The 19,586-nt window shown below is 58.2% G+C and overlaps 2 protein-coding genes across 2 annotated transcripts in view; both read left to right on the forward strand.

The window, feature by feature from the left end:
* TIMP2 (TIMP metallopeptidase inhibitor 2) overlaps positions 1-19,586 on the forward strand; it is a 45,273-nt gene that overhangs the window by 13,919 nt on the left and 11,768 nt on the right. The gene's annotated exons all lie outside the window — the stretch shown is intronic.
* Positions 1,742-8,891, forward strand: CEP295NL (CEP295 N-terminal like). Its single transcript, XM_079130240.1, has 2 exons — positions 1,742-5,742; positions 7,023-8,891. Exon 2 carries the CDS (start codon positions 7,166-7,168, stop codon positions 8,846-8,848), a length of 1,683 nt encoding a protein of 560 aa, XP_078986366.1. The 5' UTR covers positions 1,742-5,742; positions 7,023-7,165; the 3' UTR covers positions 8,849-8,891.

Consider the following 19,586-nt stretch of genomic DNA (forward strand, 5'->3'; position numbering starts at 1 on the left):
CTTCTTTCACCTTGTTAAGTCACTTAGACCCGCATCTGCCTGTCAGTTCTCTGCGTATGGGTTGACTGTTGTCTTTACATTTCTGTGGCACTCTGCACACTGGCCGAGCCTCTCTGTGAGCCAGGCACCATCCTCCACGTGTTCTATGGCCTGTCTCCTCTGATGCTCAATCTCTGATGCTCCGTCTCCTCTGATACTGTCTCCTCTGGAGCTCCACCTCCTCTGATGCTGTCTCCTCTGATGCTCAATCTCTGATGCTCTGTCTCCTCTGATGCTCCATCTCTGATACTCCATTTCTGATGCTCAATCTCTGATGCTCCATCTCCTCTGATACTCCATCTCTGATACTCCATCTCTGATGCTCCGTCTCTGATGCTCCATCTCTGATACTCCATCTCTGATGCTCCATCTCCTCTGATACTCCATCTCTGATGCTCCATCTCTGATACTCCATCTCTGATGCTCCATCTCCTCTGATACTCCATCTCTGATGCTCCATCTCTGATACTCCATCTTTGATACTCCATCTCTGATGCTCCATCTCCTCTGATACTCCATCTCTGATGCTCCATCTCTGATACTCCATTTCTGATGCTCCATCTCTGATACTCCATCTCTGATGCTCCGTCTCCTCTGATACTCCATCTCTGATGCTCCATCTCTGATGCTCCATCTCTGATGCTCCATCTCTGATGCTCCGTCTCTCTGATGCTCCATCTCTGATGCTCCATCTCTGATGCTCCGTCTCTCTGATGCTCCATCCCCTCTGATGCTTCATCTTTGACACTTCATCTCATCTGATGGCCATACCCTAGGGATAGGCATGTGCTCTTTGGATGTCACAGAGGCACATGGTTGTCCTTGGCACCTTGGTGTGCCTCTTGCCCTCTGCTCCTGGAATGTCCAGGTGAGGTCTGGCCAGTACAGGCCTGGCTGGACCATCACCCTGCTTGTCGCCTCCTTGGCAGAGCCCTTTCGTCTTCTTCCACTTCCTACTTGGGTCGTATTAGGGACCCATGTGTGAGTTTTAGACGTGTTCCCAATACATCTCATCTTGGCAGATTCAGCCAGTTTGTAAGCTGTTAAAGATCTTCTGAGCTGGAGTTTCACAGCTGATTTTGGGTCTTCCTGTGAGCCATCAGTGTCCTGCAGGGGTCTGCATCTTAGAATCAATGGCTTTGATTCAAAAGCTCAGGTGCTTAGTGCATAGCAGAGCACATCGGGAACTTGGCCCCCATCACTCACGTTAGACAGAACCGTATTGAGCTTGCCTGTGCAGTGCCAGCCCACAGCAGTCTGGAGGTATGGGCTGCTGTCGAGAGGCAGCTGCACGGCTATCACCTGGGAGGACATGGGCAGCTGTAAGAGATCCATCTTAAAAGCCCGGATCACATTCTGGGGCCACCTAGCTTCAGGGTCTCTGCTCTATACATCTTAAAAGCCCCCCAAAGATTCCCCACACTATCATCCCAAAGAAATTCTCAGTACTTTTTTAAAATTAAAGGTCGAATTTCATGCATTCTCTATACTCCCAGAGGCAGGGCAATGTCCAGCCCCGTGTACGGGGTCGGAAGCTCTGACTATGGCGGCGTCCCTCCGTGGTCAGGGCCAGCTAGCGGGAGCCTTTCTATAGCTGATTGACTTACGTGTTTCAAAGAAGTGCTCACCAGGCAGCCCTGCGGCTAAGTCTGTTGCTTTGGAGGGCAGTGTGTCCTCAGGGAGGGGGACCCGCCTGGGCTAGGGCAGTGTGGGGAGGACAGGGGGAAGGCCACGTCCATCTCACAAAGAAGAGCCACGTGGGCACAGTTAAGATGTGGCTGGACAGGTGGTATGCTGGGGGTGGCAGAGCCCTGCCAGCCCTGCCGCGATGCAGCGCTCCTGGACAGGATGGGAGGGAGCCACATGGGGAGCTGCTTCTGCGTTCCCAGCCTGAAGCCAGAGGTCCCCTTGTGAGGATGGCAGGGAAACGAGTGGATGGAGCACGTCCCGGCCCCGGGGCACAGAGCTGGGATCCATCAGGGGCAGGGCCCAGGACCTGCCCTCTCACCGGCAGCCCAGGTGTGTGTGCTGCAGGTCCCCAAACGGACCACATTTGGGGACTTGGTGGTAAGGACAGTGGGCGATGGTCAAAGGTCAACTGGGTGGACAGAGGCTGCCGCCCTGTTGTAGAAGAGGGTGCAGACAAAGGGCAGGGCCACGCGAGACAGATAAAGGGGCTTTGGGGGGCTCAGGTGAGAGATGCTCAGGTCAGCAACTGCCGGGGAGGCAGGCAGAGCAAGGCATGGCCTCTCAGGGGACACGTGCTGTGGTCTGTGGGCCAGCAGCATCCGTGTCCTGGGGAGCACTTTAGACACGCAGAACCTCAGCCCCACCCAGACCTGCAGAACCGGCACCGACTTACCGGGAATTGAGACCTCGCCTCATAATACACGTTGAGGAGTGGGATATTTGAACCAGAAGTGGAAGGTGGTCCTTCTGATGAACTCAGAGGCCCGGCAAACACGCTGTCAGGCAGCTTTGCATCCTTGTGACTGAAATAACCAGGAACAACTTGGAGGAGGGAAGGTTTATTTGGGACTCGGGTTTCAGAGGCCCCATCCACAGCCAGCCGACTCTCTGCTCTGGGCCCAGTGAGGCAGCATATCAGAGGGGAGGGCCCAGCAGAGGAAGGCTGCTCAGCTCACGGCAGGTCAGGAAGCAGAGAGGGAAGGGGCCCGGGGCAGATGCACCCTTGCAGGGCACGACCTAGTGACCCCTCCCCTGCCACGCCCCAGCTGCCCAGGTACCACCCAGCCAGTCCATTCGGACCTGGGTGGACTGATCAGGCTACAGCTCTCACAGCCCAGCCACTTCCCCTCTGAGGACTCCTGCACGAACAGCGCCTTGGGGGACGCCTCCCATCCAAACCGTCACACATGCACAGAAAGCACAGGGGCCCATCTTAGGCCTTAGCTGCCATCAGAAGCCAAATATGCTTCTCAAGGTCACAGGAGGACCAGGGAGGTCAGAGGCCAGGCAAGGACAGTGAAGCCCAGGCTGGAGTCCACTTGTGCCTCAGAAGTGACTTCCAGCTCTGGTCTCCACTGGCTGCAGGTTAGGAGCCTGGGACCAGGGGTCTGCTTGCTCAGAGCTGAGACTTGTACTGTGTGACCTCAGGCAAGTTATTCCACCTCTCTGAGACCCTGCGTCCCCATCAGAGAGCACAGATAGGACTAGGCCTCACCACCCACCATGTGGGCTACTGAGATGGTGGGGAAGGGTGTGTGAAGCTTGGGGACACTGGAAACACGCAGGTCTGTCATCAGCCAGGGCTGCGTGATCACGGAGGCCACGTCCTCCTGGCCAGCTGTGTGTGGCCCTGCCTTCTCCCCAAATGTTACCTGGTTTGGTTAACTACATACAAAACCGCTCACAGCCTCAGGGGCTGCGATCACCCTTGGGCCACGTTGTCATGGGTTCCAGCCAAGACATGGTGTGTGTGAGGCCGTCAGAAGCCAGAGTGACACAGAGAGGGATAAGGGCCACCTCGGGATGGAGAGAGGCAGCTGAGTCACACTGCTGTCCCCGCGGAGGTCACGCTCCTTGCTGTCAACCCACATTCGGGAGGGACATGGCATTGCCTGCGACAATTACGTGCCAGGTTCAGGGTCTCGGAGGGTCAACTTCAGTGGGTGGATTTAACCGTATGGCCGTCATACCTGGGGGATCCAGCAGCATCGTCAGTTTCAGGGCCTGAGTCTTGGTTGTGACTGTCACTACTGAGCTGTGTGACCATCCTCAAGGGAACTGGCTCTGAGGTGGGTGGGGTGGGTGCTGTCTGTACCGTGCCCACCTCAGTTCCTCTGTGTGTGCCGCAGATGCCTCTCCTACAGAGGCAGGGGTCGGAGTCGCTCCGGGTACACATGGGAGCCCTCGTCCTGCAACCAGGATCCAGGCCCCTCTGAACACAAGCCCCTGTTCCTGGCGCCCTACACAGGCTCAAACGTGATGCTTTTATCGACTCTACTGGGGCCTACAGCAGATGCCCTCTGCTGGGCGGCTCAGAGGACCCTGGGTCTCCTTTGGGAAGGGACGAGAGGGCAGTGAACCCCCGTGGGCCTGGTACTCCCTGCTACCTGTGTGGAATGTTCTTCTCAGGGCAGGGTTGGCTGTTCCGCATCTGCTGAGAAACTGTCCAGGCAACTGCTGGGTGGGGCTGCTGAGGCCTGGCTCCATCTGCTGGGGTCACAGAGTGAGAGGGAGAATGAGCCCAGTGTCCAGGAGGCTGTGGTGCACAGGAAGGCCAGACAGGGGTCCACCCTTCCTTACTGGGAAGGGGCTGTGGCTTCACCGAGGGGTCAAAGGCAGCAACAGAGGGCAGCCCATCTGCTCTTTGGCAGGGGCCATGTGGGGATGCTCGGCACATTCCACAGGGGTGGGAAGGCCGTGGGAGTGTGGCAAGGGGGAACACTGCCCAGTGAAGGACATTCTGTCCAGCAGAGCCCACGTGTGTTTGGTGCAGTGAGCCCCAGTCAGAAGCATGTCCTCTTGCCTGGCCAGTGTCTTCCCCTACAGGGCTGGGGGGCCGACATCCCAGAAAGCGGGCATCCCGGGGACCCCTACCTCAGCCTCAGGAAGGCAGAGGCCTTAGTCATCTTCCCTGCCAGAGCTGCCTCAGGTCCAGCTGGGACCCGGTCCTGGTCTGAAGGCAGTGCGTGGGGGAGGGCACAGGGAGGGGAACAGCGGGAGGCACTGAGGACTCCACAGTGAGTAAGGATGCACTGCACCTTAGGTGTCCTGGGGCCCCGATTTCTGGGCAGTGGAGCTGACTGACTTCCTAACTTCATCCCCAAGACCCCTAAATGTGGGCCATTGGCTGAGTTTGGGGGGCACTCTGAAGCAGGTTGTCACCTGCTAATAAGGTGTGAGTCGGTGGCTCCTGGCTCACAAATAGACTTTGCCCCTTGGAGTATCGTGAGCCCCACCCCCACAGGTGTCCCCCGAGACAGACAGAGGGGCATTCACAGCAGACCAGCTCCCTCCCCACCTCTTTGGACACCCCTGTGACCCCCAGAGGAAGGGCACAGGAAACTGACTCAAATCCAGCTCCTCCGCGAGCTGGGAAGGTCTCCCACGTTCACCGAGCTTCGGTTTCTTGGTGGAAACGCTACCCTTCCTCCTGGGTGTGGAGCCAGGGGTGAGACTGCTTGGTCACCTGGTAAGTCTGTGCTTACCTTTTAAAGAAACTGCTGGCTGTTTTCCGAAGTGGCTGCCATTTGCATTCCCACCAAGGCTGCGAAGCGTCCCGGTTTCCCCGCCTCTTCGCCAACACTTGCCGTTGTCTGTCTCTTGAACTGCAGTCACTTCACGTGTGGAGTGGCATTCCCACACAGCCTCAGTTGCATCTGCCCGGGACCACTGCGGGGGATGCCTACGTACCCCCTTAGCCGCACGTCTGTCGTCTTTGATGAATGTCTACTTAAACCTTTTGCCCACTGGTGAATGAGACCCTTTGTCTCATTAGTGGTGGGCGTTGGTCAGTGTTCTGGATCGGAGTCTTTTCTTGAGTCTCTGCACATCTGTGCCTGTATTTTCACAGAAGTGCCTTTCAGAGCCAGTGGTTTGGACTTTGAGGGCCTCCAGTTCATCCACTTCTTCCTCTGCTGCTTGAGTTTCTGGGATTGTAGCTGAAGGTTCTTTGACTACGTCAAGGCCGGGAAGGTGCCCCGTGTTTCCTTCTGAGCACCGAAGCCCTCCAGGAAGGTCTGCGACCCTTGGGACTTCATCTTGTGTATGGTGTGAGGAGAGGGTCAGCGTTCCTTTTTTGCACGTACATAGTTACAGTAGCCATTGTTCTTATGTGTGATTCCCGTCCATGGCCTGACTACCAAGAGGTGCAGGTCCCTCCCCCAGAGGCTGTGCTGTCAGAGCCAGTGTCAGTGTGGCCACCATCCACCATGGCGTGGTGGTCTACCCAGACAGCAGAGGTTCCAGCCATGTGACCTGCTCAAGTGTCCTCCTTGCTCCCTGCCTCGGTTTCCCCATCTGCGAACCCAGGGTGATAATGACTCCTTCCCTCACAGGTTTACTGTACCAAAAAATGAACTGCTGGGTACCAGGTGCCCCGGGGGAGCCCGGGCTGTCAGTGTTGGCTATGACGTGGTGTGCTGCTACATTCTGTCCATCGCAGCCTCTTTTGGCCTCTTTTGGCTGAAATTGTTAAGCCTGGTTCCACCAGGGCTAAAGCGAGTGGGTTGACCTGCAGCATGCGGGATGCAGCTGCTCCAGCTCACAAACCCAGCTGCTTCTGGCCTCGACGCCAAGCGGTGATAGACATGGCCTTCCCAGGAAGGCCTGACCAAGCTCGGGCCCTGGCTGATGCCAAAGACCTGCCAGAGTACTCTGGTAGTCACAGGCAGAAGGAGCTGAGAGTTGTGAAGGGACATTCATGCCTGCTCCTCTCTGTTGGGTTTGCATGGGGCTCAAGTACCAGACGTGCACACGCCTGCATGCACGGACTCACATATAGCTGCACACGTGTATCTGCACACACCGGCATGCACACGGGCCCACGGGCCCACCAGCAGGCTCCTCCCTCCTCTGCCCCTTCCTCTTTCATTTACAAGCTCTCCGCCTTGGGAGGCCATGCTTCCTCCTCTGCTTCCACCCTGCCCTCCCCAGGTGTGTTAGCACATGCTTCCGATTGCACCCGCCACCCCCCACCTGAACCCTAACATGTGCCTCCGTCTAGACTATTGACATTTTGGCCAGCTCCTCCTTTGTCCTGGGGGCCCATTCTGTGCCCCCAGAACATACACTGCCCAGCCACAGACCAGTAGCATCTCCTCTCCAGATGCAACCCCCCAAAACATCCCCAGATGTTGAGAAATGTCCCCTGGGATACCAAACCACACCCCATGGGAAGCAATTGTCCTAAGGGCTCTTGCCCAAGGCCTGCGACTGGGAGAGAGAGACTGGGCCCTGGTGGGCAGAGGTCAGGGAGAGTGTGTCCTGCACTGAGATCCCGTGTACCTTGTCTCCAGGGTCTTGCTCACTCCCGAGAACGCCCAGGGAGCGGCACGTGTCCTCCTGCCCTCGCAGGTAGCAGTAGCCTCTCTGGGCCCCAGGTGTTAGAGGCCTCCCCACTGGCTGCAGCCACCCGCCCTTGGAAACAGAGCTCACAGAAATGCAGAGAGCCATGCTGCCAAGCGCCTCGCCGGATGACGCAGTGGTACTGTTGAGGCAGAAGCACATGCTGCTGCAAGTCAGGGACAAAGGAGATGGCATTCTGCAGAGGAGACCCAACCTGCAGTGGAGGGCCCAGCAGCTGCTGCGCCTGGCCGAGGAGCTGCAGGCCGAGTGGCAGGAGGCCCAGCTCTTCCAAGACCTGGAGCAACTGTGTTCATCCCATGTGCTGGGTGGGGCGGCAGAGTGGGCGACGAGCGTCGCAGCCGAGGCTGACGAAGGTGAAGGCGAAGGCGAAGGTGAAGCCCATGCTGAAGCCGACCTGGAGGAGCCCACCCAGCGAACAGCAGAAAGAGCCCCGAGGGCCAAGGAGAAGCACAGAGTCGTCCTTCACGAACACAAGAGTCACAAGGAAGAACTGCCCAGACGGCAAGCCCGGCACCCCAAGCCCCGGAGGAAAGCAGTGGGTCCAGAGAGGCAGGGGGCTCCCAAGACCCGGGGTCTGGGTCCCACTGAGAAAGGAAAGCGGGCCACTTCAAGCAAGAGCAGCCGTGGCCGGCGGACCGCAGACCCTCGGGTGGGCAGAGGCCTGAACCCACTCTTGGCCACTGTAGAAGAACTCAAGTACCTGGAGGAAAAGCAGCGAGGCCGGGAGGGGAGGAGGAGGAAGGCAGGAAAGGGGACCACCGTTCGCTTTGCCAGAGGCCCGAGGAACAGCTCTGAGGACCCCTGCTCCAGGAACAGACTGGATGACTTCCAGCAGCTCTGGCCCGTGGGCCCCACCCACAAGAGGGAAGCTGTGGCCCCCACACCTCCAGACAAGCGTAGCACCAAGAACAAGTGGCAGAGGGAGCTGGAGTTCGCCTTCGAGCAGCTGTTCAGTACAAACAGGAAGCTGAAGAGGCACTTGAACCTGCACCTGGACTCGAGGCCCAGGAAGGACCAGAACCCCCAAGAGCAGGACTTCTCAGCCGTGCAGGGCTGTGGCAGTGGCACCCCACAAGAGAGGGTGGCAGAGGTGGAGACGCTGTCCGCTGGTGAGTCTGGGGACCCTGCAGAGGCCGAGGTCCCCCAGATGCCATCCAAGACCGATTTAAAACCGTCGCTAAGCAAGGCCGATCTCCTCAAATACCATCAGGTGGCCCAACCTGCAGTGAAAGATGGAAGCCAGACATCGTTGCCCGAGGTGGGAACCGTTGTCGAGGAAGAGGACTTGCTCTCGAGGAGCACCGAGTGTGCACACGAGGCCTCCGAGCTGGCCGCGCTGCTGGAGAGCAGCCCCCAGCCTCACCCACAGGAGCCCGTGCTCGGAGCAGACTGGATGGCTTTGGGACAGAGGCCGAGGATGGAGTGGAGGAGGCAGAAGCCCTCCTTTGAGTCTGCGGAGCTCCCAGACATGAGCCTGGAGATCCACTACTCGCCCCAGCTGGAGGAGGAGCGGAGAGAGCGCAGAAGAGTGCGCCTGGCCCTCCTGCGAGCCTACCCCAACAGGTACCAGACGAAGGGCAGAGGGTCCCCGTTCAGAGGCTCGTCCCCCTCCAGCAGCAGCATCGTGGACGACGAGGAGAAGCAGAATCAGATGATCCGTGACATCCAACTGCAGATTTCAGAGCAGAACAAGCTGCACGAGGAGTTTCTGGAAAAAGCCAGGAAGCGCTTGCTAGAGTTTCAGAGCGTATGTTGAAAGGGGAGGGTCCCACCCATGCAGAATACAGCACTGACGACGATTCTGCCTGTGGTGTGCCTGAGTCTGCCGGCCCGTGCGTTGCCGTCTCAGAACCCTGTAGGGCTCCCTAGAGGTCAGCGGTGTGCACCCCATCCTCAGGCTGTCTCCTTTGCAGAGACGTGGGGAGCTGTGGGGTCCGGGGAGCGAGGCCAGCCTTTCTGGTGCAGACAGGGAAGGCTGTTCCTCAGGCGCACGTGGAAACTCCAGGCAGATTTCGCTCTTCAGGTGTCTTAGCCGAGGAAACACTGGGGCATCCCAGGTCGGGGGGCACAGTTTCAAGAGATACATCATTTGGTGCTTAGCCCCCAGCCAAGACGTTGACGGAGCGATGGCACTAAAACCTCTCTCGGCCACAAAAAGCCAGCAAAGCCAGCTTTGCTTAATGGTACATCACTTGCTTCATTCCTGTGACCTTAATGGACAGGGGGTGTGGAGGGAGAGGGGCCAAGAAAGAGAAGGAAGGCACCCTAGCCCTGCTGGGGAGTCCTGCGGGGCTGGTGGAGTGGGGCACCTGGGGGTTGGGCCAGTTTCCTGCTTAGACCCAGCAGCTGTGGCAGCCAGGGGCACCCCACAATGGGGAATGGGCTTTTTTTTTTTTCCCCCTGCCAATTGCAGACTTATGACAGGGTCAGGAGTTGACAAACTTTTTCTGCCAAGAGCCAGAGAGCAAATGTTTTTGCTTTGCCATCGACCTGTGGAGGGCACAGATATGAGTGATTTGATTTGCAGATAGAGCTGGTGGCTGGAGGTGGCCCTAGGGCCAGTTTTCTGATCCTGGGACTAGGACAGTTTCTGAGCCACCCCCTTCTCTTCCAAGGCCCTTGGATACCTTGGCACCTTGGTCTCATTGCTCCACCGACAGCCTTATTTATCTCGTGTATTTTCCAGACAATGTAATGAACGGCTGGGAGCCTGCCACCCAAACCCAAGCTCTGGCACATTTGCTGAGAAGCCACATATTTTGCCTGTTGCTGCTGCCCTTTCCCCACCCCTGCTTCCTCTGTAGATAGGTCCCCGCCAGGCTGGGGGCTAGCCTAGCCCTCAGCACAGCCCTGCGTGACCAACATCATGGTGTTTGGTTTTACCTGCTTCTGGACTTTGTGCAAGGGATGGGACGTCCCGGGGGGGTCTTGGGAGCTCCCCTTTGTGTCCGTGGCACAGGAGGGTGTGGCTTGTTTTCTCCACAGTGTAGTATGGTCCTGGGCTCTCCAAGCCCCCTTCCCAGGATCGAGGCTTCTTTTGTGTCTGCTTCTGAAAAGACAACTAGATCCCTAGCGCATTTGGATCAAAAAGTTGGGTGCCAAGTAGATGCTCCTGTGGATTCATCGCATTTTTTCAAGTGCTTTTGGAAGTTTAGAACCCCACAGCTGGAGGTGGGCGTTGCTGAGATCCCATTTTCACGATTTCTCTCTGGAAGAGGTTTCCTCTAACATTTTCCAGTGATAAATCCTGTGTGCCAGACGCTGTCCCTGGGGACCAACAGTGAACTACACACAGGAAGGCCGTGGGACTCAGGGTCAGTGCAGGATACAGGGAAGTGAGTAAGTGGAGTGTCTCCCTGTGGCTGCAGGGACCAAACACCCACGGGGTGCCGCACACCCACCAGGTACGTGTGGCTCCGAGAAGCCAGAGCCAGGTTCTTGGAGAGCCTCAAGCTCACAGAGCACTGCCACGCTTGCTAGGACGGCCATGGTGGCAGCCCAAGCCTTCTGGGTTTGGCGCTTTGTATCTTAGTCACTGTGTCCTCTGCACCCACCAGAGGCTGGGCTTTACCTGATGCCCAGCCCGGCCTACACAAATGGCCTGGAGCGAGCCTGCTTGCCATGGGCAGCCTCTGAGAAGGCAGAGGGAGCTGCACAGTCCTGGGCTTCATCGTGACTGTGATGGACCCAGGCTTCGTGAGGCCGAGGTCCCCCTGACTTGGCCTGGAAGCCACAGTCTAAGGAGTGGACGAGACTTCCCTGGGCTGGGTTATTTTTGTTTCCATTTGCGAAGGTAGTATTTGTGGCCCGTGTGTTCTAGGTGAGGAGTCGCCCCTTCTTGGCCACACTGGAGCTAAAAGTAGGTGTGGGGATGGACAGCGAGACACCATGAAGGGTGACTCATCTCTGCCTGGACAGTCACACCTACACTGTCCCCTGGCAGCAGGACAAGACACCCCAGCTCCCCACCTATCTCGAAGAAGGCCAAGTGGGGACGGGCTGGCCTTTGCCTGGGCCAGTGGTATGGGTGATAAATCAACCTCTTGGGACTTTTTCTCTCCCCTTAAAACAGATGGCCTGTCCGCAGTTCTCTGTGAAGGTGTCACGGTGCCTTCCCACCCCATCTGCAGGAGCCAGCAGACCTTGGATGGCCAATGGTGGTGTGAGGGGCCGTAGGGCAGCCTCAGGCCTCCCGGGTCCCCACGCCACACACCTGCCTCCACCAGGAGCAGAGCAGTGTTGGTCCTGGCGAGAACGTGGCCCTGCTGCCTGACAAGGGCTTGGTGACTCCGCCAGGTGTTGGCGTCTCTGCTTCCTCCTGAGCCCTGAGCCCTGACTGCACCTCTGGCCTCGGGCCGGGCTCTGACCACCCCTCTCTCCACTGCTCCTTCCTGACACAGCTGCAGGAGTGGGGGACACCTCCTGGCTCCTGCCTGTGCCTCTCTGGCGTCCCTAAGTCCTCCCCAGAGTGATGGACCCTGGACGGCCTCATGGGACCTGCAGGGCAGGGTCCAGCCTGGGTTCCCGTGGCTCCCCTACAAGCTGCCTGGCCTCGCCCAGCCTCGTTAGACTGTGACACGGGGGCAGTGCCTCTGGAAGGGCGCAGGGCTCCCAGAGGTGTTCACGGAGAGCAGCTGGGTGGCGGGGAAGACCCCAGACATGGAGGCTGTGCTGCTCCTGAGCGCTCTGGTCTGCTGTGTGGGCCTCGCCAGAGCACTGTGTTCTAGAACTCCCTGCTGGTGGGTGCTCTTGTTCCCATGCCTGGGGACAACATCCCTGGCCCCTCTACACTCTGCATTACCAGGACAGCCATCCACTCACTTCCTCACACCCCTGCCCTGTGGGTCCTTCTCCCCAAACCACAGCAACTCAGAAAGGCCTTTGCAGCACACCTGGTGGTGGACCGGGTTCCCTGTCTGACTGAGAGGTTTGCGGGAGAGCAGCAGGGCCGTGTGGCCACTGAGTCCACTGTCCCCAGGTTGAGGGTGGGCCCATGGAGAGGACAGAAGCCAGGACGAGAGACCAGGGAGCCCCCGTCTGCTGCTCTGAGGGTTGGCGTAGGTCCTCCCTCCTCACACTCTCCTCCCCGACCAGCCACGTGTAGCCAGAGCGCCTACGCTGGCCCGCAGGACCTCACGTGTGGAAGAAGATGGGAACACGGAGTTTTTAATGCTGGAGGTGGGTCAGGGACCCCGCCTCTGACCTGCTGTAGTTCATCTAATGAGCGGAAAGTGGCCACAGAGATCAGGTCAAGAGCTCTAAAATGATGTGGGTGTTGTGGGGCCTCCAGCTGGCCCCCTGGAGGACCAGGGTGGACGTGCAGCCCCTGGAGCAGCGGGTGCCTTCTTGTACCATCCTGCAGTCTCCACCTGCTCGGGAGGGCTGCGCTGAGGAGGAGTGCTCAGGGAGCTGGAACAGAGCTGGTCTTCCCTCACGGCAGCCTGGGAGGGTGGGCCGCATGCCCGAGGGCCCCACACAGGCCAGGGCTCTCGGATGGTCAGTGTAGACCAGGCCTGAGACAAGAATCCAAGGGTCCAGCCCTCGTGGGTTTGCTTCCTAAATGAGTCAGCCGATGAGGAATGGTGACCACCCACAGCCACACAGCACACAGCAGCCGTGCGAGGAGAGGACCCTGCTCTGCTGAGCTGCTGCCCGGCCCCTTCCTCGCCCGTGGTCAGGGAGGGACCGCTGGGGGCGGGGCTTCCCTGGGCACCTCTCCAAGCCCTCTGCCTCCTGCCCGCCTGGGCTCGGGCTTGGCTGTGCGCAGGGCCCTGGTGGAGGAACGCAGAGCCCAGCTCCCTCCACAGAGCCCCTGTTCTGCAAACCCTCCCGGGAGCACTGCATTTTTTTCAAATGATTCAGCAGCACGTGAACGGGAAGGGCTGGAGCCCAGGCTCTGGCACGAGATCCCGCTGGCCTGAAGGGAGAAGGGAGGAAGGGTGGCAGGGCGTGGGCTGGGGTCCTACCAGGGCTGCGGGAGGGGCGGGGTCGCTGGGAGGCTGGGTGGGGCTGCTGTCTCTGTGCAGCTGCATCTCTCTCATAGAGGTTCCCTTCTGCTCCCCACAGGGAGCCAAAGCAAATGGGCAGGAAACGGAGACAGGAGAGCTGGTCTCCATGGAGACGGGCAGCCAGTGGACAGCTGCTCACGTGTGCACTAGAATCCAGCAGCGGGCAGGGAGCCTGCGCCGGGCAGGCCTGGCAGATCCCCAGGGGCCAGCTTGTGGGCAGCATGGCCCAGGGCCGCGTGCCCCTGCTCTGCCCCTCGCACCCACGTCTCTCTTCTTGCCCCACCCTCAACCCGCCCCCTAAAATCCGTCTGCTCTAATTCCTGTTCTAGGCTTTTCTCACCCTGGCCTGAGTCACTATGGCCAAGTCTTGCCCTTACCCTGGACATGCATGACCCTGCCCCAGAGCTGGGGCACTGTTTAGATCCTCCTAAGGGGTCTATCTACTCCGTTTCCCACTCCCCAAAAAACCCAGTTGCTGGGTCCTGGAGCAGGTCCGGGGTGTCTGCAGGAGAGTCTGGTCTCTCAGCAGCTGCAGAGAGGGAAGAAGCCCTGGGTCCCACCCACCACTGTGGGGCTGTCTGAATTACTGACAGGCCCTTTCCCCCTCATTTCCCTAAAAGAAATGGACTTGCTGGAGGCCTGTTCCTCCACTGACCCCAAAGGGCTGGACTCTGAGGTCCCAGAGTGGGCAGAGCTCAGAGCTCAGGAGAAGACCCCAATATGTACCAAAGACCCCAGGGAGACAGTAAGCCAGAGGCAGCAGGTGGAGCCTGCACTGATTGTTCCTGTGACACCCCAGCTGCTCTGCTTCACTGCACCTGTGTACAGGTGTGGTTCTGCAGAGAGGGGTGGGGCCTTGAGACCTGTGAGCGAGAGCAGGTTGGTCCTTATGGCCCAGACCCCTGTCCTGATCACCAGCTGCCCATCCCTGCTGTGGCCATCTCTGTCCCTCCAGCCACAAGGCCAACTGGTCCTGCTCACAGAGTGGACACCATCCCAACAGAGAGGGCCCAGTGCTCCTTACTGTGCCCCACACATAGCCCAGTGAGACGACTGTCACACGCCCCTCAGATCCCCAGCCACCCAGAGCAGCACCCTGAACAATGTAGCCATTTTATTGCAAAGTCAGGAGCTATGTGACTGGACTTCTGTCCCCAGCTGAGGGGTGGACCCTGGAAGTGGGAAGGTGGGGCACTGTTTCCCTCTCCAGACCCTGCCTTTGAGAGTCTGTAGCTGGCTGGGGTGGAGGCACCCGGGGCCCATCCCCACAAAAGAACTGGATCTTTGGACAAATTAATCCAGATTCCAAGGGCAAGCAGCCTCGGCCAGGCTGAGCAGCCATTTGGTGGTGTGATGTTAGCCCTAAAGAGACAAGAGACTGATCCCAAGTGGCAGCCTGGGGGTCTGGATCTGGTTTTAGATGGTAATAGGATTTTGCCTGCTCGGTGTGATTTGAGATTAACTGACCAGGCATGTGGCACCTCTGTCCCCGGGGAGTTTAGACAAAGGGTGTGTAACTCACAGTCCCCCCAACCAGCAGCACCCCCACCCCGCAAAGGCCATTGAATCCTCACCCAGAGGAGGTTAGTGAGTGAAGGTCAGGTTTCATCTGTAAGAGAATGTCATTTTGCCTTCTCTGAAATGGTTGGCGTGTGATTCTACTCAGGGACAAGGAAATGGACCAGCTGACCCTGGGAGGATGTCTGCAGCTGGACCCACAGTTACTGCATTTGCATCTAAGAGTGGGGAGTCCTGAGGGTTGGCCTCTGGCAGCTCGCTGCTGCCCCCTGTGGGTGTTATCTCTCTCTGGCTAACTCCCACCCAGCCTCAGCATCAGAGGACCCCACCCACTGGACCCCACCCACTTCCCTCAGGGGCACCCCTCCCAGGGAGCAGCAAGGGCTGAAGAAGAGGGTGGGCAGGCTTGAGGGGACAGCGCCCTCTGCTGACCCTGAGCAAATCCAGCCTCCGTCTGCACCTACTGGTGGGCAGGTCGTGGGGCCCAACCCTAACTTTCATCTGGACAGGTGTTTCTCGGAGCCCTGGAGATCCTGTATCTACTGGGCAGACAGGTGGTTTGGAGGGACTGTGGACCACTGTCCCTTCTTTTTCCCAGTAGCTTGGCCTCAGTCAGGCCTGGGCTGCACATTCTGGTACCTGGAACACACAGGCGCCAGGACTTGGGTGTCTAGAAGTTGGGTCTGTAGCTCCGCCGGTGCTCCAAGAGCCCATGCCCCAGAAGTGCAGCCCCAGAGGGAACCTCCATAGGGTGTATCCACACCTATAGGTATGGGATTCCGCCAGAGAGCGGCTGGCCCACAGAGAAGTACAAGGAGCCAAGTAAGAAATAAGCAGATTCTAACTGGCAGTTCTCCTTTGGGTCCGACTACCAAAGTAGATTATGGGCACGGCTTGTTTTTATTTCCCCAGGAACTTCCATGGTTCTTCATGAACACAGTAGGATTCAAAAGATGTTGGTGGTATGTGAGTGTGACTGGAGGGCACAGTGGGCCCTGTGTTGGTGGGAGCAGAGGGGACAGATGGGAGAGCTATAGCTCCAGAGCCCTGGGCTCCTGGCTGGCCTGGTCATGACTGGAATCTGTTGAGTGTTCCGCATCCCTGCTGGCTGTATCAGAGGCTCGATACAGCCCATCCTACGGCCCATCCTCTTTGTACTGTCCAGCAACCTTGACTTTCCATCACCAGTTCTTTTCCACCCCTGTTCTGGCCGGGTGCCCTGGGGATTGTTTTTGCAGGCTCCTCGAGGGGGGAAGTGACATCATGTGGTGTCCACAGCCCAAGGGATGGGGGCAGGGGCTCTGCGGTTGCGTGTGCTTTGAATTAAGTCAATGGCGTATGTTCCAGTAGCCAGCATCTGGCAGTGAACTCATCAGCCAGTGTTTTACCCTCGATCTGAAACCCAGATGTTGTGTTAACAGCAGAAGAGAAAGAAGAAAAAGCAAGATCTGGGCCTTTCGGGGGTGGGGGGCATGGTTTTGGTCACAAAACAGAACAAGAATCTTAACAAAGGCTCTCGTCCCACTGCTGCCTCCCGTCCCTGGGTGCGGGGCGGTGGAGGCCTGTGCGTGCCAGGATGTGGGCTGACCCCAGCATATGGCATATGCCCCTGCCTTGGGTTTAATTCTGCCTACGGTGGGGTCTCTGCGATCCCCCAGCCCTAGCCTGTAAATGGCCTGGGGCTCAGGGAGGGCCTCCCTCTTTTGGAGTGGCCTGCTTTCCTCTGCAGCCCTGGCGGTCCATCCTGGAGCCCACAGCGACGACCACTGCGTGCACGCGCTTCCAAAGGACTCTGTCTCCTTCCCTTTCTGCCATTGCAGTGGAAACTCTGCTTCCTGTTTCCCTGTCTGTCTTCTTCCTGGATTCCTGCTGGTCTGGGGCCAGGTCTGCTGCTGGTGCCTTTCACAAGCAAGACCCTCAGCGTACCCCTTCTCCACCTGTCGTTCCCAGTGGGCAACTGCCCGGACGGGTACCGCTGAGATTCCTCTTTGTGACAGGTGACAGGTGCTTGCTAACCAAAGCCGCGTCAGCCCAGCCCACCTCCCGGGGCCGTGCCGCAGGGAAGTTCCTATAGAACTGCTTCTTCTTGGCCTGGCTTGTTCCTTCTTTGCTTTCCTTCACATGGTCTCTCATTTTGCAACATGGAGGAATGGTTTTCCTCCCAGAATTCAGAGGGACCCTGAAGAACCTGAATTCTGGGTCCCTGTGGATATGCGGAAGCAGCCCAGCTGGGAATGGAGATTCTTGCTGTCTGCGCCACTTCCCTGCAAGCACCTGGTGGCCTTAGTTAGCCTTCTGGTTTCACCCTGGACTTCAGTTATCTTCTGACAATTAAAAAAAACTGTATAGTCCGCAGCCTGAAATGGAGCAAGCACCCTGGGCAGCTGCCTCCCATCCAGACCCTGGGAGCGCATTCGGCACGCTAAGGCCCAGGCCCTTGGTGCCTCTGCAGCAGGAGGGCTGCTTTCACGCGCAGGGCAGGACCATCTGCTGTGCTCTCTCTGGGGGCTGCTTCTGCTCTGAGGCTGGCGGGTGCCATGTGCTCTGCACGATGCCACACACCGGTCCTTGGACCCCCACCACAGCCTTATGAGGTGTGGGATTGGTTGCTGGGTCCCTTTCACAGGAAGTCAGAGAACTGCTCTGAGACCACAGAGCTGAAAGGTGACTACTCAGGATCCACCCTGAAATGTCCTCTTTCAAATAAGGATGCAGACCTGCCAGGAGCTGCAGGGACTTTTGCAAGAGGCTGGTGCTTCGACCTTCTTGCGAGGGACAGAATGTGGCCTTTTGGTTGTTTGGGAGTAATCTGGCTTGTTTCTGACTGCCAGTGGGCCATTTATTGATACCTTTGTGCATTAAGCATTGTACCAGGTAATGGGCCACCAAAAATAGCTCCAAAAAGCGCCCAGAGCAGGCAGAGTTGGGTGCTCTGCTCCTGCTGGATTCTGCCGGTCTGTTCCTAGCTGAGGGCGCTCTGTAAGGAGTGCGCGGAGATGGAGTTAACTGGCAGGCTTGCTGGTTCTCGTAAACACTTTTTGTGCAGCACTGCAGTAAGGCATATGGATGAGGCCCGTAGAAATAGGGACCCAAGGCAGCCCTACCTGGGCTGCTGGCCCAAGGTTGTCAGCTTCAGCCCAGTTTTGGCTGACCGATGTGTGTTGGGTACTGGCTGTCCCACGGTGAGAACCCAGCCCCGAGCAGACAGGCGTCCAGGTGTTCACCGCCACGGGGAGTACACCAAGCGCTGCAGAGGACGGACTCTCCCAGGGGAAGTCAAGGAAGGGCTACTTTAGCTGGGTCTTAGGGATGGTTAGGTGTTCTCCAGGCAGGGAGGGGAGATGGCATTTGGGGCAGAAGAAACTTGCCCCTTTAAAGGTGCAAGCACCCCGGGATTGGGTGATGCAGGGCAGTAATGTGGGTTGGGGGCACAGCAAGACCAGCATAGGGATTACGGGGCGGCGGCAGTCCGGGGACCTTGCTGGCACCAGGTGGCAGAGGGTCTCGTGTTTTAGGCAAAGGTGGTGGGGAGCCAGGAGAAGGTTTGAGCTGGAAGGGACGGGCACATTCGGACGCCAGGCTGCAGCGAATGAGGAAGGTGGGAGGCCCGGGAGCGAGGGCAGGGCGCCTGTGCTGGGGAGGCCTGTCAGGTGGCTTCTCCCAGATGTGGCTTTTCAGGGTGAGGCCTGGCTTAGCCTGGGAAACAGGAACCTGTGGCCTGGGCCAGCTGTGACTCAGCTTTGACACAAGAAGAGAATGGGGCTCAGGCCTGGGTGGGGCTGTGGCTGTGGTGCAGGGCTCTGGGGTGAGGCTGGGATCCGAGCGTATTTCTGGGGTCTGAGGAATGGACACTGATGGAGCTCCCACGTGCCTGGACCTCCCTGCCTCTGTGGGAAAGGACAGCCTTGGCCAGGAGTTCCCAAGGCACTTAAGCTGACCACTGGAGGGTGGACAAGTCTCTTCCTTATCTCTGTTTTACTGACATGCGAAATAACAAAACACTGGCCCAGAGTGACCCCGGCCACCGCACTTTGGAAGGCAAAGCCATTAAAACAGACCATGCCACACACAGATAACCTTGAAATGAGAAAAGGAGAGCCCTGCCTGAGCAACATGGACTGCTGGTCCAGAACTCTGGCCCCCCAGGGAGAGAGTAGCCTCAAGCTCCAGAACATTCTGGAACCTTCCCAGCCCAGTCCTTCTTGTTGTATCTGGGCTGCTCTTTCTGTCTGACCTCCTTCCTCGGCATCTGTCCCTTGGGTTTGCCAGCCCCACCTGCAGACATTTCCTGACACAGTCTGAGCCCTGTAAGTTATGGCATTCTGACCCCTTCTCTGTCACGTCCCCACACAGAAGACATGTCACTCTCCAGAATCTCCCAAGGGACATTTTCCAGGGAGACTTGTTTTCCTGTTTTGTTTTTGTGTGTGTGTGCATGTGCTAGGAATGCAACCAGAGCCTTGCACACACTAAGGTGAGCCTTGCACACCCTGTACCACTGAGCCACACCCCAGCCCCCTGGGAAGACACTGAGGACAGATTAGCAGGGCAACTCGATAGACCATTTAGATATCAGACCCAAGCCTAAGTGTGCCGGGGCCTCTTGAAGGCAGGTAACTACTCCTGTGCCTCAGCCCCACGCTGTTTGCCAATAGCCTACAGATGGAGGGTGGTGGGAAGGCCCCATCCTACCTGAAGGGAGGGCTGCAGGCCAGGTCATTTATTTATCTGCTCCCAGCCATCAGTAAATAGGCAACAGAAAGAAGGAGAGGAAGTCCCAAGCACTCAGGTGACATCGGCAGGGAGCTTTGGCAGAATGGGTGGCTGACCCTGCCATTGAAGAGATCACCTGGCATGAGCTGCTGGCAGAGGGTTCTTGAAGGCCCATGGGACAGGAAGGAGTTCGGTGCCAGCGGGGGTCTGGGGTCATCCGCCCCTTGCTTCGCAGCGAGGGCCAGGGTGGCCCAC

This window comes from Sciurus vulgaris, assembly GCF_902686455.1.
Source record: "Sciurus vulgaris genome assembly, chromosome: 3".
In the NCBI taxonomy this organism is placed as follows: domain Eukaryota; kingdom Metazoa; phylum Chordata; class Mammalia; order Rodentia; family Sciuridae; genus Sciurus; species Sciurus vulgaris.

Coding starts and splice junctions, on each gene's coding strand:
- CEP295NL (XM_079130240.1), top strand. CDS start 7,166: ATGCAGAGAGCCATGCTGCCAAGCGCCTCGCCGGATGACGCAGTGGTA.